We start from the raw sequence: 16202 nt of genomic DNA, 5'->3' as shown, positions 1-16202 counted from the left end.
CCTGCAGACAGACTGCCTGGTGATCCAAAGGGTTCTGCTGGAAGCACTAAGTCGTGGTGTGATCAGCCCCACCACACCACTCCCCACCAACAGCTTCTGTCCCAGCTGCTCAAACCACTCCGTGTTCTGGCACCAGGATTAGCTGTCCACCTCAGGTGGTACAAGAGCCCCGTAACTTGGGTCCCAGGGGCTTCACAATCACCTCACAGGCATGCTGCAAGGCTAGATTTGATGAGTCAAACATGAGGTACTTGGACACCGCACAAGTGGGACTCTACAGGTACCAAACAGCTCTGTCATCATGTTGCCAGCTCCATGAATCTGCTGGAGATCGCAGGAGCAGCCTGCTTAGCAGAGCGTGACTCAGTGGGCATCACCAGGGATGGCACAGGACTGCTAAGGCAGCAACAGAAATACCTGGGAAAAAAAAAAAAAAAAAAAAAGAATAAATAAGCAATAATCAGCTGCCAGGCTGAAAAGAGGATAGGAAATGAGTTTGCATGTTTCTCTTTAATAAAAGATTCACCTGTCAGCTGTAACCCAGGCATCTCCTCTCTTAGGAATCCTAACCTTGTCACTTAAATATTTTTCAGCAAAGCAAAAGGCATGAACAGTTTCAATTTTTTAAAACTGTCACTGTGAATCATCTTTGTATGTGTCCTTTACAAGAAGGCCACCATTTACACTGCAGGGACTACTGATCTGAGCAGTAAGGCACCCAAACTGGAACCACAGCATATCCTGAACTGGAAGGGACCCACAAGGATCATCGAGTCCAATTCCTGGCTCCACACAGGACCACCCCAAAAAATCAGACTAAATGTCTGAGGGAGTTGTCCAAATGCTTCTTGAACTCTGGCAGGCTGGGTACTGTGACCAGTTCCCTGGGGAGCCTGCCCCATGGCCCAACCACCCCCTCAGTAAAGAACCTTTTCCAAACACCCAGCCTGAACCTCCCCGATGCAGCTTCAGACCATTCCCTCAGCATGTTCACATCAACTTTGTGCTTCTGTGTAAGTCCACCCAACAGGGAGATGTGCCAAACATCTGTTAAAGGCCAAACCCTGCACAGAACTGGAAGCTGTGCTTCAGAGTAAAAGGGGAGTCCCTTCAGAAAGCCAGAAGGCACTAATAGGTCCTGCACAGCACCCCAGAGAAGACTAACATCAAATGTATTCTGTTTAGATGGAAACCTGGGTAAAGTGCTCGTCTTGGAGAGCTGTGTTGAGCAGTCAACTGAAAGGGCTCTCAGAGGACGCAAAACCTCTTCTCGTCCATGGCCTATCTACTGACACTGGCTCACTGCTGAACTAGACTACATGAAATGACAAAGGTCCATTAAAAAACAAGTTGCCTTTATCTTTGATGAGTTATATGCCACAAGACACATTCTTCCTGGTACCTGCTCACATTTTTCTTTCTGTTCATTTCATTACATGCACTTGCTGGCACACAGAATAAGCTGTCTTCAGTGAAGGATGGGGGCTCATGCCTAAAGCTCTGGTATTGGCCACCTGATTCCCACAGGCTGGCCCCAATCTGCAGCAGTGATCTGCACAGCCCTGCAGATGCTGCAGCAGCAGGAGCTACTCAGAGGCTCTTGGGCTTAGAACAAGTTACACCCAAACCCCTTTATGGTGGGCAGAAACACCAGAAGGCAATGCTGACCTAACCTTCGATACCTAGTGAGAGTCATCTTATTTGGTTTGTGGTAGGCTTCTGTGCAGAACAGCAGGGAGCAAGGCAGAAAAAATATAATAAAACCACAGCTGGCTGAGGAGATTAAGAAACAGAATCTGAGACTTTGCTGCAAGCCGCCAGCATCTCTTGAAATCACCAGGCTGGCCAGAGTCATTCTCCCTCTGAGCACAGTTATTTCTGTGCTGACCAGAGGGCTAAGTCAATAGCAGGGTTCTGCCAGAGATCAAAGTGATTTTTTTTCTGGACTGTTTTTAGGCACTCCTTCCAGGGTTCTCTCGAGGCACCTTGTTCTCCCAACATCCTGTAATAACACAGAAACAGCACAGACAAGGGAACACAGGGACTGTGGCACAACAGGGACTTGAAACCACACTCAGGAGTCTTGGCTTCATGCAGAAAACAACAGGGTTTCCTCCTCTGTGAGAAACCACATGTGCTAAGACCCAAGGTACCTTTGCATCTAGGGGTATCAAATATTTAGGACCACTTCTTCCAATTCCCTTCTGTTTCCTCTTGATTCAAAATACCAGTACACACTGTTGCCACTGGAGGGCATCGCACCAAGCCCTTTCACAAGGCTGCACGGGTTAACAGGTTTACACCAAATGAGGAGGGCTAAGCACCCATTACCACAAGCACAGTTTTCACACTGGTTACCATAATCCTCGGCTAATCCTTGGCGTGTCGTGTCCTTCATCACCCAGTCCTGGAGCCACGGACAAAGGAACCCAGGGGCTGTGAGCAAGCACAGGTGAGAACATCAGAAGCGTTAAGTGCAACAACAGGCAACGCAACTGCCCTGGAACATGGTGCATTGTGTCCTGTTTAAATCAAACCCACCCAGCGTTTTCCATACAAACACTTGGCTTTTAACCTGCTCTGATTACCATGAAAAAAAAGCCTTGTAGGTAGAGGAAGTAGGTCCCGACTTTATCTCACAGGCAGGCCTTGCTCTTCCACCGTTTAATTTAGGAGGATAGTATCAGTGGAGCCAATATAACGTCACCGGCTCCACTTTCTTAGTCCTCCAGCTAAACCCTCAGCAAGAAACTCGGGGCAACCTCAGGGCGTGCCTGATCTCTGCCGCACAGCCCGGCTCCTTCCCTGGCACCCAGCACCACGGAGGCAGCGCTCAGCCTCCCCTCAGCGCAGCCGGCCCGGAGCCGGCCCCTGGCAGCCCATGAGGCGCCCGGGGCGCGGGGCCGAGCGGCGCCTCCATCCTCACCTGCCTCAGCGCCCGGGCTCCTCACCGGCCTCGGCACGCGGTCCGGGGGCGGCGCGGAAATGGCGGCCGGGTGCCGGGGCCCGTGGCAGCCCCCTCGGAGGCCGGCAGCCGAGCAGGGGGAGGTTCGGGCTCTGCCCGCCGCCGCCCGGTGCCTCCCGGTCCCCGCCGCCGCCGCCGCCGTGAGGGGTCCGGGGCCCGCCCGGCCTCGCCCCGCGGCCGGCGCCGCCGCCGCCATTTCCTGAGGGCCGGGCCCCGCCGCCGCTTCCTGGCGCGTTCCTGCCCGCCCGGAACAGAGCGGGCGCTGCCTCCGCCCCCCTCAGCTGCCCTGCCCTGCCCGGGGGAACACAGATATTTTTTTTAGGAGGGAGATGTGATTTTAATTTATTTATTTTTTAAAGAGAGTTCTTGGCCCTGGCCAAGTTCCCGATGTATTCCAGCCCCCGTGCCCACAGCTCCCGCAGTCCGTGAGGACGCTAACCATGCATGTAGGGTTGGGCCAATGGTGGCATCTGAGAGGCTTTGTTTGGAGGCATTTTGGAGGCATTTGGTTTTCTTTTGATCCTGAAACAAAATTCCTTGTGTTCCAGTTGCAGGCTTTGAAAACACACGGTCAGGAGGGGCCCCGGACACTTCTGCACCTCCTGCCTCTGTTCCACACTGACTGACAGCTGCAGTACACGTGGTTAATGTGTCAGCGCACTCAGGGTCTGATAGGCCTCACGGCTCCCTGGGTAGTAAAACATTTAATGAAGTGAACATTGAAAGCCCTCACCATTTATAATCTGAGTTATAAAGCTTTCTTGTAGCCTCCCAGGCCAGTCCCAGGCAGGAAAAAACAGCCATGGGAGAGCAAGCTGAGGGGCAAGGCGGTTGCTAAGGCTCAGCACAGGAGCAGCTGTCATGCATGAGGCCAGGCCGCTGGGCTTCGTGCATGAGTTTTTATCCTTACACAAAGCAAAGAAATAGCCAGCAGTAACGAGCAGTAGCCATAAACCACTTCTGTGGTCTCCATATTCTAGGGATAACAAAGCTCTGCTTGGCATCAGCAAAAGAAAAGCAAATTGCTCATCAGGCTTCTCTTCCAAGCAAACACTGCCTACTGCCTTTCAAACGGCTTACCAAAGAGCAGTATCTAAGCAAAGCCTCTTTCAAACCTGGGCTAACTACTGTTCCTGCTGTTATTAACTTGAGGCAATTTGGAGGTAGGGGTCTTTGATTCCTCTGACATGAAAGGTTTAAAGAAGAGAAGGAAGTCACAGTATCGACCTGTGATGCCATGGCATACAGATAAAAGCCTAGCTGGCATTTTTCCCTGCAGAGCTTCACTATGAATTCAGGGTATCTCAAGCCTGATTTATAAACTGCAGTTTTCCCCCTTGGGTCCCACAGAGCACAACCTTTCCGCCTCACCCACACCCCACAATGGCAGGGAGAAGGAGGTGGAAGTATGTGGTCTATGGTAATGATTTATTAAGCCCCAAATTTCTGAGCAGGCCCAAAGAGATAACATGTATTGACATACAGGAAAGGACACTTAAGGAGCACTCTGACTTCCTCACCACCCATCAGACATAAAATAAAGCCTTTGTTCCCAGTGCAGGACTTCACAACAACAATTTTAAACTCAGCATCACAATGGTTATAGACTGCTCTTGCTTTGCATTCCTCTGTCTACACATTAACCCTAGAGTTAATATCTGGCTCTTACAAAAGTTAAATAAGCAAACATCAAAGGATAGACAAAATAACAAATACATTTACATAGGTCAATTTAAATTAGACATTGATACTTTTTTCTTTTGCTGCATGTGATAAAGCAACCATCAGCTTTCAGGCTGTGCTGCGCCCTCTTGGTCCCTCAGTGGCTTTCTGCACATTGCTAGCATATCTTGGCAGCCTCTGGGTCAAGTCTGTCGTGGTTCCAGCCTCCCCAGGGCCTCACATCATTTTAGCCCTATGAGGTGGTCCCTAGCCCCCTAAAAAGCCTTGCTGTAGTCAAGGATAGCAGTGAGCCTAGTTTTTGCCAGACCTCAGGGAGCAGCAGCTGATCAGAAGAGGTGGAATGTGTTAGAACTTTATTCAGCCACAGCACTGTGGCATTTCAGATAGACTATAATAATAGGGCTGCATTTGCAGTCTTGGGGCAGACAATTCAGAAAGCCATAGTGATAAAAGAAAGTGGATTTATGGGTAAAAAATAACACTTCAGAGGCAGAACATGAACTGAACTAAGCCAATGAAAGAGAAATATGATTTCAGTGAAATCAGTACCTTAGGAAGGTTTTTTCTTGAAAGTCCTGAGGCGGGTCTGCTGCTCAGCAGGTATTTCTGTGTGACACTAAGTGGAAAAAAAAGAAAAACCCTTTTTTCAGATCATCTTCTAGAAATGCTATTGACTCTTGTTACAACAAAAGCAGCACAAATACCACTTTGCTAATACATACTAAGCCAGACTTAAATATGTCACTGATAGTTACTTAACAAATATTATTAGGTTTGTACTCTACGGTGGTTCAAAAGAATATTTGCTTATTTAAAACCATTTATTTTAAAACAAAGCTTTTTGTTTTCTTTCTTTCTTTCTTTTTATTCCTGGCATGATGGAGTGCAGAAAACTTTTTGCTTTCTGACCTTGGCACGTCAGCAATTTGTCATAGCAAGGAATAGCGTATTCGCACTGAGTCTGCCAGCATGGATTTTCAGGGGCTGGGAAAGGCTGCTCAGTTTTAGGGCTTGGTTGCATGGTGAGGAGAATTTCATTCTGTTCTGATAATGTCCTGAGAACTGTCTATTCATGCAGTTGGGTGCTTTCTCCCTCACTATGCCCCAAAACTGTCTGATGTGATGCATGCCATTCCCAGCCCAGGCTCTGGCTCTGTGTGTCGGCTGGGCACCTTGCCTGGTTCATAGCACTTACATTCATCCTATATCATTGCAGTCTTACTTATGGTAAACAGTGTCTGAAATAGCTGGCACCACCCACCGCTGGGGACAGGCGCTGGGACACGGTGTGCACGCAGCGGTGTCTCTGGGCTCTCCTGTGAGCCTCGCTGAAGTTCAGTGAAGGTGGTGAGGGAGGGCGGATTTCTGGCTTCTCAGGAGCTCTGATCAGTGTCTCTGTAAAGTGGCAGTGGCAAACCATTACGAAATCACCTGCTTTCTAAACTTCTCTCCTTGCTTTTTCTTTTTTTGAAGGTCAGCACGGTTAAGCCCAGAGCCCTCAGCAGTAGCCTGGCACCCCCCAGCTCCAGGCCAGGGTGGGTGCAGACAAAGCACTGGCTGGCCTGCAGCTTGTTTTACCCGCTTGCAAGAGGGCTACTGGGGAGGGGGGGGGAATGTGTCTTCTTGTAAAGCATTTAGGGATCTATGAAGAAAAAAGAATTTTCTTATAAAGGAAAAATTTCATGTAAAGAAAAATATCAGTAGCAAAATAACATCTAATTTAGGCAAAAAGGGACATTTCCTGGTGGAAAAGCAATACTCTCACACGTTCTGTGTTGAAAACAGTAAGGGAATTTGGTCAAACATTTAGGCTGAAGACAAAACCATGCCTCCTCCCAAGGAGCTAGGGAGCTGCAGGATCACTAGCGTGACGTCGTTCTGCTTGGTTATAAAATGCGCTGCACACCCAACTTGGCACTCAGTGTGCTCAGGTTGAGCTAAGAGCTAATGTAATGAACTCTAGGGAAGGATTTACATCAAATACTACTCTGGAATATTAAAGACAGACGGGAGCAACTTCTTACTTGAATAATTGCACACTAGCTAAATTCCTCCTTTCATTTCAAAGCCAGGCAATCACCTTCCTCACTTCCCCTCTAAAACTATACATCGCTGTGCTATTCCTCAACCTCAAGAAAAATCAATGTGATTAAAGGATGAAGTAACTTTTGTTAATTACCATGGACTGAACTAAGATTAGTTTTAGCTCTAGCAATGACTCTTGCCACTCGAGGGGGGGAGCAAGCAAACCAAGAAAGGCGAGATTCAAATTTCAAGTGTCCAGGGCTGCTTTTATTTGCTGACATAACCCCAGAGGCAGAGATGCTTGCAAACACTCCTGAACTTCCATTTGTACGTGGGAGAACAATGTAAAAGACCTTGCATATGTGTCCATACTGCATGCAGCAGCAATGCACTGCTCACAAGCTGCTTCAGTTAACTTATGCACTCTCCTGTCTGCAGATACCACTGTAAGGCTTTCAGCCAGTACTGGGTATTTTCCCTTGAAGTTGTATCAGAAAAAGAAGACTGCCTTGTGCAGTTGTTGCAAGCAGCAAGTGTCTGTTTGACTGGCAGGGTTTAGTCCCAGTGTTGGAGCTGTGTGTTCAAGGGAGATCCACAGCCTGTGCAAGCTGAGGGAAGTACTTCTAGCAAATGGCATCGGAAGAAAAATGGAAGACAAAGAAGCTGAGAGGGAAAAAATGGAAGATCAAAACATGAGAATCCTTTCCCTGGCCTGAGAAACACCTGTGGTTACTCCATGGGCTGGGCTTGAAGGTGCAGGATCTCAGAGGCATTTAGAAGCCTCAAGCCCATTTTGCTTAATGGCTCTGAATACTCTGTCCTTTTCTAATTCAGTTGGCTTGCTTGTTAAAGAGGATGCTAACACATAACCAGACAAGATTTGCAAAGCTAAATTCACTGAGGTTTGTTTGGGAAGTGTGGGAGGAGATCCTTAAAGATGTTAAATAAGGAAAAAAATGAAAACATGAGACACTTTGCCCTAGTAACATTCAAAGCAGGAGTAAGAGAAAGCATTTAGTGGAGATACAACAAAGAAATCCTTTGCCTACAGAACCAAAGCTTCAGCAAAACAAAAAAAAATACGTGAAGCACCTGGACATCCCCTTTGCTCTGAACCTGCAGCACAGGAGGGACATGGCAGTAATTTAAAAGCTTGTTTTCTGCATCCAAACATCATGTAAGGATGAAATGCAATCCATCCCACTGTCATTTAATGAGCACCCCGGGACCACTGTACCTTGGAGGCATGATGTCACACGTCAGCAGAGAGATTACTTGTTTTGAAGCTTGTGAACAGCTCTGAGACTTCATTTCGGAGTGCTCCACTCAGAGTCATGACTCAAACCCTTCTGGTCTCACAGAAGGACACAACTGGCTATAGTTTCCCTGTGCTGTCTCTGAGCATCCTGTGAGGGATTAGTAGATAGTTAATTTTATTATCCTTTCTCCTCTTTCATGTAGGAAAGGCTTTGTCATTGCTTGAATTCCTTCATGTTCATGACACATTTTCTCAAGTATCGTATCAATGATGTGTCTACTGAGACAAGCAGAGACAGCTACCAAGAAAAGCACTGAAACGAAAACCAAGACATTCATTTAATTTTGGGTGATTTTTAATTTATATAGAGCCATTGGGAAAACTAGTATGAAATCCAGATTCAGACCTGTGACAAGTTGGCTACACGCAATAACTCCTTTGTAAAAGGCAGTTATTACCCAGAATTTTATACCTATCCCTTGAAGGGACCAAGGTATTCATCTCGGGCAATTTGCTGAAGTACCAACTTTTATTTTTTTCTCCAGATCATAACAGCTCCAGAGTCACCTGGAAGCAACTAAATTGATAGCCAGGTTTAGCAGCAGTATTGCCTGAATAAAAATATGCAACATGAAAACCAGCTAACAATTCTGAACGGCTCATTTAATGCTCAATTGCTGAACCTTATTCAGTTTTAAAACAAGCTGTAAGATTAAAGCCCCAGAGGTGAATAAAAGAACTCTCCATTATCATGTCTACATTGGAATTTACTCTTGTATTAGCATTAAACCAAGAATAAAGGAAAAGTGTAGACTCTGTATAAGACTGTCTGAAACTGGAAATAATTTTAAACATACTCTTCCAGTTTATTCCAGTGTTCTCCCTTCCATAGTCAAGGACCATCAATACATCAGTAAACTCATGGTTCCTGTCCCCAGCAGAGCTCCATCCCTGGGTGCCAGACTGAAAAAGCAAAAGGGATGTAATCCACTGAGAGACTGGCTCAGCGGGAAAAGAACTTGGGTGAGGATCAGGCATGCTGGTTCAAGACTTTCTTTAATTATAAACTGTTCCTGGCAACAGGAAAATTTAGATGGACAACAGAATGAACAGAGCTGCATTTGGTGGCTGCAAATTACTGTTTTATGTTTAGTGAATTTATTGTACAGCAATACGGGCATAAATCTAGTTGATACAGAGGGCTGATTAGCACAGCTCTACACTCCAAGTAATGGCATTAAAGACGCAGTGTGAATTTCAGGGAATTAATCATATTGTTCACATATTTTCAGTGATGATTCAGCAGGCATTCTTATAGCAGATTAACTGCTTTTACCATTCGTTAATACAACCCAGAACATTAACTACGCTTATGAAGGAAGTTTTTTACCCCCTTCCTGAAGGCATTCTCTGGACTCATATGCTGTTACTTTTCCTCTCCTATCCTCTTTGCAGCTCGTTAGTAGAGATATTGAAGGCCTGATGCAGCTTTCCTCTAAAGGAGCCAGAGTAGTTTTTTTTCCTTGAACTAGACACAGTAGCCTGCATGCAATGGAAGAGATTAACACCAGGTGGCAAATTACAGCTGATTACAATAGATTCATGTGTATGGAGACACAGTGTAATGCTGCCAGGAAAACAACACATCTGGCAGCTAACTCACCCTCTACTTGCACATTCCCTTTGAAAAGAGTGGTTTGTTGTTGTTTGTTTTGTTTTTAACCTTCAGTAATGATTGTCAAACCCCTGGAAGATCAACGAGGACCTCGTACCCTCCATCCAACTATAATCACTGAAATATTGGTATGGTCTGGATGTTCCTAGGCAGGGTCTGAGCCCCACCAGATTTGGCAATATACAAGCACTGATAAAATAATGGGAATTAGGAAAGGAAATTGCCTGCTGCCCCAACACTTAACCCAGATACCAAGTAGGAAGGAAGAACATACAAACATGAGGGCAGCACTAGCAGAAAGGCACAATGCAAACACAAAGAGCAGTGAGCTACAAATAGTAGCATATCATGAATATCATTAGCTAGGAGATGAAGGAGAAACACAGAAACAGGTAACACCTGGAGCAGTCACCTGTTCCTTTCTTACCTGCTTTAAGGCTCCTGCTGCTGCAGCCCCTGAACTGCTCCATCGTCCACCTCTCCTCAGCTTGTGAATCTTGAGGAATGGTTCAAAATGTCCCTTCTCTAAAATCAGTCAATTGACTATGAACTGACAATAGTTAGCAATTCCTTCAGTGCTTTTGGAGTGGCTTCCTGCCTACTGGAAAAGCTGACAGGATACTCCTTCAGTCCTTCAGTGCAATACAGCATGGCACTGCTTCTAGCTGTGTACACTGTCTTAAGTGCACAGAAGGGTTTGATGGGTTTGCCAAGGGCAGGCCACAAACAGAGGGACTTGCTAGCCATATACCACCTTTCATCACCCTTATTGCCAATCCAACCCCCTCAACTCCTCCCTTCCCCAGACAGCAGTTATTTTAAAAAGGACTTTAAAAAGATTTGTTCATCTGCAAACTACAAAGTACGTATACATTTCAAATGAAATGGCTAGGACTTTGACACTTCTTAAAATATACATTTTATTATTTTCTGGTGTTTGCTATGAAGGTTTCATTCAAATTGTGAAGGTACACAGCCTTTACAAACTTGTTGAGTTAAAGGTTTTTGTTGGAGGTTTTATGTTCTGTTTCTTTCATGGCAGAGGAAAATACATACGCTATAAAATGTTGAAATTCATTAGATGTTTAGTATTACCTCTTCATATATGCTGTGGAATGCTTTGTAGAAATACTATATAAAATAAGGCAGACTTTGACAGGGAATTCAGTCATAAAATTTCATGGGAGAAAACAAAAAGTTCCAACATATTATTATCTTCTGTAGCCAAGGGAAGATCAGGTGGTCGTCACTGGTTTGTGGGAGAACTACTGCAGTTCTGGTGCTCAGACAGTATACATTTCTTGTTTATTCTACTATTCTCAAGTGAGACCTTTGCAATAAAACTTATTTTAATTAACATAAATCAGACAATATTTAAACATACACATCTATCCTTACAGTGCAATAAAAATGTATCATTGTATAGTATTTTGTATTTGCATTATGAAAATAAAAGGTCTGTACATCAATTAAATGTATATTAATGAGTATGAATCATGTAAATTTGTAATGCATCTAAAGTTGGCTTTGGCTTTTAAGTATTTATAAATTCATAGAAAATATTGAACATCTAACAAAATAAATAAAACATATCATTTTAATCATAGATGCTAACGATCAACCTCAAAAATTCTTGTGTTATTTTTTACATTTGCTACTAAATTTCTTAAAGAGAACTCACTTTCAGTAGTGCTCAGAAGTGAATGATTGCACCTTCTGTGATGTGAAAAAATAGAGTACATCTATTTTTCATAGATCAAAAATTCCTTCATGGAGAGTTGCATTTTAAATGTCTGATTGTTCTATGTAACTGTCTTAAGTGCTTATAAAAAGCATGTAGCTTTCTCATAAAAGCTGTGAGTCACTATTAATAGATATTTCTTTTTCACTTGCGGAATTGAGGATTATGCAAAATCTTCTGGTGAATGTCCTTTTTTATGAGAATTCTTCAAGGTCTTCCAGCTTCACATACTGGTATGAAGATAGCACAAAAACATGTTCACTAATGAACCCTCTTCAGTACAAGTACTGCAGCAATCCAGTGTAATTCCACTTGATAGGCTTATTTCATTGGAGTCCACACATGGTAGTTTGTGGAAGTCAACTGCTGACCTCATGTTCTCTTGAATTTGAAAGTTCCCCAAGTGCACGGGCTAGCCTTACTGTAATACTGAAGAGACCAAAACAAATCTCAAATCACATGAACAAAAGTGAGCTTGAATAAATATGCATCTGGTTAGTAAATTACACACCATAGTCTAATTGCTATTCTGGTGGTGGTGGTCGAAGGCTCCGCAGCTTCCTTTCATCTAGTCCTTTCCAGTATTTAAAGTTATTATCCAGATGCTGCATCAAATTTGGCAGGTCTGCAAATGCTAGGGAAGAAAGGGCAGAGTGTATTTAGTTTGCAGAATTGGAACAGTCACATGATTCTGTCTGCTTAAATATCACTTGAAATGTCTGGGCAACTGTGTTAAGTAGGAAAGCTTAAATCTGTCATACTGATACTTGAAATGTTTCTGGCTTTATAGCTCTCATCACTCATGTATCTTCCCAGGTTATTGAGAACAATTCTGTGAGTCTATTTAATACTAGTAATGCAAACACCAGCAAAGGGGCGCAGTTTTGCAGGAGGGGCATAACTAATTATGCCTGTAATTATCCTACTTTATCAAATCTCAGTCACATGTCATGATCTGGCATTCAGGAGAGTCACATTTCTGACCACTTTTACCACGGAGGCAGCACTTGGAAGGAAATAGCTGCTCCCCCAAGCAGTTTCCAGACTGTAGAAATTTGTCTTGAAGAGTAACTGATATTAACACAGACAAAATGATTATGCCCAAAGTGCTATCAAAGAGAATGTGTTCTGTTCTCCATTTATAGAGAAGCAAGTTTTAAAAAAAGAAAGTTAAACTCTGTCTGAAACTAATATATTAAAGAAAAGCCATGAGAATATAGTTTGTAGCAGTATCAAAATACTTTTAAACAATAATGACACTACTAAGCTTACTTGAACTGTAGAAATCTTCCTTTTTCTCCCATTTTTTTGGGGAGCCATAAGAAAGCAATTTTATATCACAGTACTTTCAAATGTTTACAAAATGCTTCTTGTTAGGAAATAGAGCAGAGTTTCACTTACCGTCCCAGGCATCAAACATATCAGTGATGAAGTAATCGATGAACGATATTTGTGACTTGGGGATGCTGCAAGTATTTCTGTCAAAAACTGGCATCACAACTGGTAAACCTTGTCTCTTTTCTTCATCAGTCTGCAAAGAACACTCTTGTGATTATTCTACGACACATTACATTAACGGCTTCTTTTAGTAGCAGATTGTTTGACACTGACTAGATCATACAACTGCTAAATAAACAGAGAAACCTCAAGAAACCTGAAGCAGCAGCAATTAATCTTAAGCACCTACTTGCACAGGTTTCAGCCAAACAGTAGCTGAATAGTGCCTTCCAGTGTTTTGCACAAAGTGACATTTATCATCTGCATTTACACACAAAGCCATCCCTAAGTTACTCCATGCACTACTAATTGAAGTTATGACTGCTTCAGAGCTAAAACATGCATATCCATGGTCACACACTAATAGAAGAGCATTCTGTGCAAATAAGAGGTAGCAAAGTATCTTTTTTATCTTTTTTTTTTTTTTTTTTTTTTTTTTTTGTTTGTTTTTCCCCATTGAGGTCCCAAGGCCCAGTTTCAGTATTCGGTCTATCATCAGTAATAATGAATCTGCCTGCCCCATGTTCCCATCTTCCTAAAAACCTTCTTCAGCATGGTTTACTAAGGTCTTAGAGTATTTTTTGGAGTGAGTGCTGCTCCCATGCTAACGCTAGAACCTCATGATCCTATTCTTGAGACATATCGGGTATTTAGAGGCCCCCTTTCTCTGCCTTGTGATGGGAACACATGCAAGCAAAATGCACACATACACACACACAAAAAAAAACAACCTCCAAACTGAACAACTTAAAGGCTTAAGTTTTTCAAAAACTGCATTGTAGTCTTGAAGAATTTGCATTATAGATGTCAACTTTCTTCTGTCTGAAGGTATCTAGTAGTGGCATGAGTAATATCCCATCATTTCAGATTAAAACAACCAGTATTTTTCAGATTGCTTAATGCACTCTTAGATGTTTTGAAACATTGGCAGTATATGCATACTTCTCTTTGCTTTTACAGAGATGCTCACATGTAATGTCAGCAGCCCTTTTTAGCTGTCTTACCTGTGCAAAGTACTCCTCAGAGATGCGTCCAGCCCACTCTATACATTGCTCTATGGGTCTGCATGGATTGGAAATGTCTGCACACTTTATCAACATGCGTTTGATAAGGATACGGTTTTCAGGAGACGTGAGAACAGTTTTGATTGATTCTCCATCACCATTATTCTGTAACATTTGAGAATTAAAAACAATACATTAACAAAAAACTGTTATCTGTTAGTCAAAAGCTTTCTGCCTTGGGAATGTCTTCAGCAGATCCTATAGGGATTGGTCCTGTTACTGACTGTCATATTTGATGTCCAGCTGAATTTATAGGGGGATTATGAAAGTTCGCCACAGCTCTGAGCTAGCACCGGAATCCAGTTTCTGGATCCATTCACTGTATTTGTGACAAATCTCTTGGGCATTTTTGGGCAAGTCACCTAATCCCTCTATGTCTTACGTGCCTCTAAAAGTGTGGAGAGGATCCATTTATCACTGCATAGTTAGTGACGAGCACTATGTAGGCAGAAAAAGGTAATTCTCTGCTGAAATGCAAGGATTAATAGAGGTGTACATTAACAGTGGAATAGCTGGTTTAACAAAAAAAGAACTGACACGACATGCACAGTCGTCCTCTGCATGCAAAGCTCACCAGCATGAGCATTGATCATTATGACAGTGCTGCTGCCATTAGGAGAGCCAGATCCCACACTGCCTCTCAGGCATGCTCCTCATTCCCTTCCACTGCAGCCATGTGAGCCCATCAGTCTCTGACCTGACTGGGCATTTTGCTTTCTGAGAGTTTATTGGTATTAAAGCTATATATTAAAACCATGCTTCTGAACACAGCCTCATCTTTCCTCTGCAAGTCTAGGAAAGGTTTCAGCCCACACACGGCTTATATTTGGTTCCCAGGCTGCACATACAAGCACGTCAACAGTGCTCTATATTTGGAGGCAGCATACAGCTAATATGAGTAAAGGTTCCAAGGATCCAGATTGGAAGCTATTTTCTGTGGAGCTCTGATAAGTGAGTTTCCAAAGAACAGACATTCAGGATTAAAATATCTTAAAAATCACATCTAAGGGCCTTATTATTACCTGACTCTTTCAGGATGAGTAGGTACAGAAATTTTTAAAGTCTCATCTTCTACTTGGAAAAAAAATATTGTGAAGCAAGGAATATACTAGACTTCTCTAGCACTCAACAAAGTTTTGGTCTACAGACAATGCAGTGAAGGAGTCACAGGGATAGTAGCAAGAACAATAAGCCACCAGTTTCTGCAGCACTTTGCACAAAGAGGAAGATACTAGCCAGCTTCTACAAAGCAGCAGAAACATTCTGATCTTTTATTAGGACATATTTTTCAGAAGAAAGTTCTTCTGAGGAAGAAAGTTCTTTCTGAAGGAAGAATATAACAATTATTAGATTATTAATTGTCATTTGGTAGACTACTGGTTCAGAAACATCAGCTCCACAATTCCTACTGAAATGAGACTCTCAAACCAATTCTTTTCCCTCATTTTTAGATATGCTGAAGGGAAAGTACAGGGGAAACAAAGTGAGTTGCATACATCTCCAAATGCATAGAAACATGAGGCAAGAGAAAGTCAACATAAAGTAAAGGAGGCTCTAGAAACAAAAGCTATGAGTAAAAACTAAGCACTGAAAATGATAAGAGATCATTCAGCTAAGGGTAGTAGAGAATATCCTCCTAGGTAAACCACCAGGAATCGAGAAAGGATGTTTGCTTCCGTGATCCGTTCAAACCAAGGGCACAGCTCTACTTGCTGGATGCGGATGTCTTGGGAATAAAATGTGCTAACTGTGCTTAGTCCCAGCATCCTGCTCAGAGTGCAGAGGTGTCTCTGCATGTCAGATGTTGGCTTCCTGTCATAGGCTTAGGTGACATCATGAAGGGAAATGGGAGGATAAAGGATGCTGGAGCTGGAAAGGATTTTTTTCAGTTTATGAAACAAAAGAAGAAAGGAAACAAACAGAGCAGCTTCTCAGCATGGCTCTTTGAACAAATATGTACAAAAATAATAAATAAAAAAAAATAATAAGTGGAACTGTCCCATTTGGAACACACGGTTGGCAGCTCAGCCTGCAAACATTACACTGAGTCACAGCCACGACTGGAAATCGGGCCAGGAAACACACGCTGCCGCTGCAACCAGATATACGACCAGACTTGAAAGGGGATCTGTCAGTGTTGTTCTGCTAGTAATAAGCACAGCAAATGATTGGTTTCACCCACTCACACATTACAGGCCTTTTAATAGGAACCTGCTGAACTGAGAAACTCCCAGCTAGAAGGAAAACATTTTGCTTCTTGATTTCAATACAAATTATATAGCCTTTGTCTTTCC

At 43.3% G+C, this 16202-nt stretch overlaps 2 protein-coding genes across 4 annotated transcripts in view; both read right to left on the bottom strand.

Moving 5' to 3' along the window:
• Positions 1-333: 333 nt before the first annotated feature.
• Positions 334-3165, bottom strand: LOC311213642 (uncharacterized protein). Of its 2 annotated transcripts, XM_084293775.1 has the most exons (3): positions 2927-3165; positions 2359-2436; positions 334-417 (listed from the first exon to the last, which is right to left on the bottom strand). In XM_084293775.1, exons 1-3 carry the CDS (start codon positions 3159-3161, stop codon positions 374-376), a joined length of 357 nt encoding a protein of 118 aa, XP_084149901.1. In that variant the 5' UTR covers positions 3162-3165; the 3' UTR covers positions 334-373. The 2 variants fall into 2 exon arrangements, with proteins under 2 accessions (XP_084149901.1, XP_084149900.1); XM_084293774.1 differs by lacking the exon at positions 334-417 and having other exon boundaries at positions 2170-2436.
• Positions 3166-10492: 7327 nt separating this feature from the next.
• PDE8A (phosphodiesterase 8A) overlaps positions 10493-16202 on the bottom strand; it is a 128251-nt gene continuing 122541 nt past the window's right edge. For both annotated transcript variants that reach the window (XM_084293089.1, XM_084293090.1), the window contains exons 20-23: positions 13849-14013; positions 12749-12878; positions 11859-11981; positions 10493-11776 (exon numbers count right to left, since the gene is read on the bottom strand). In XM_084293089.1, the coding sequence (XP_084149215.1) occupies positions 11872-11981; positions 12749-12878; positions 13849-14013 (405 nt within the window). In that variant the 3' untranslated portion in view covers positions 10493-11776; positions 11859-11871. The remainder of the gene's footprint in view (positions 11777-11858; positions 11982-12748; positions 12879-13848; positions 14014-16202) is intronic.

The sequence above is a fragment of the Netta rufina genome (genome assembly GCF_964035555.1).
Source record: "Netta rufina genome assembly, chromosome: 11".
Taxonomy (NCBI): Eukaryota; Metazoa; Chordata; class Aves; order Anseriformes; family Anatidae; genus Netta; species Netta rufina.
The sequence above is the reverse complement of the archived record's forward strand: the minus strand, read 5'-3'. Positions and strand labels throughout refer to the sequence as shown.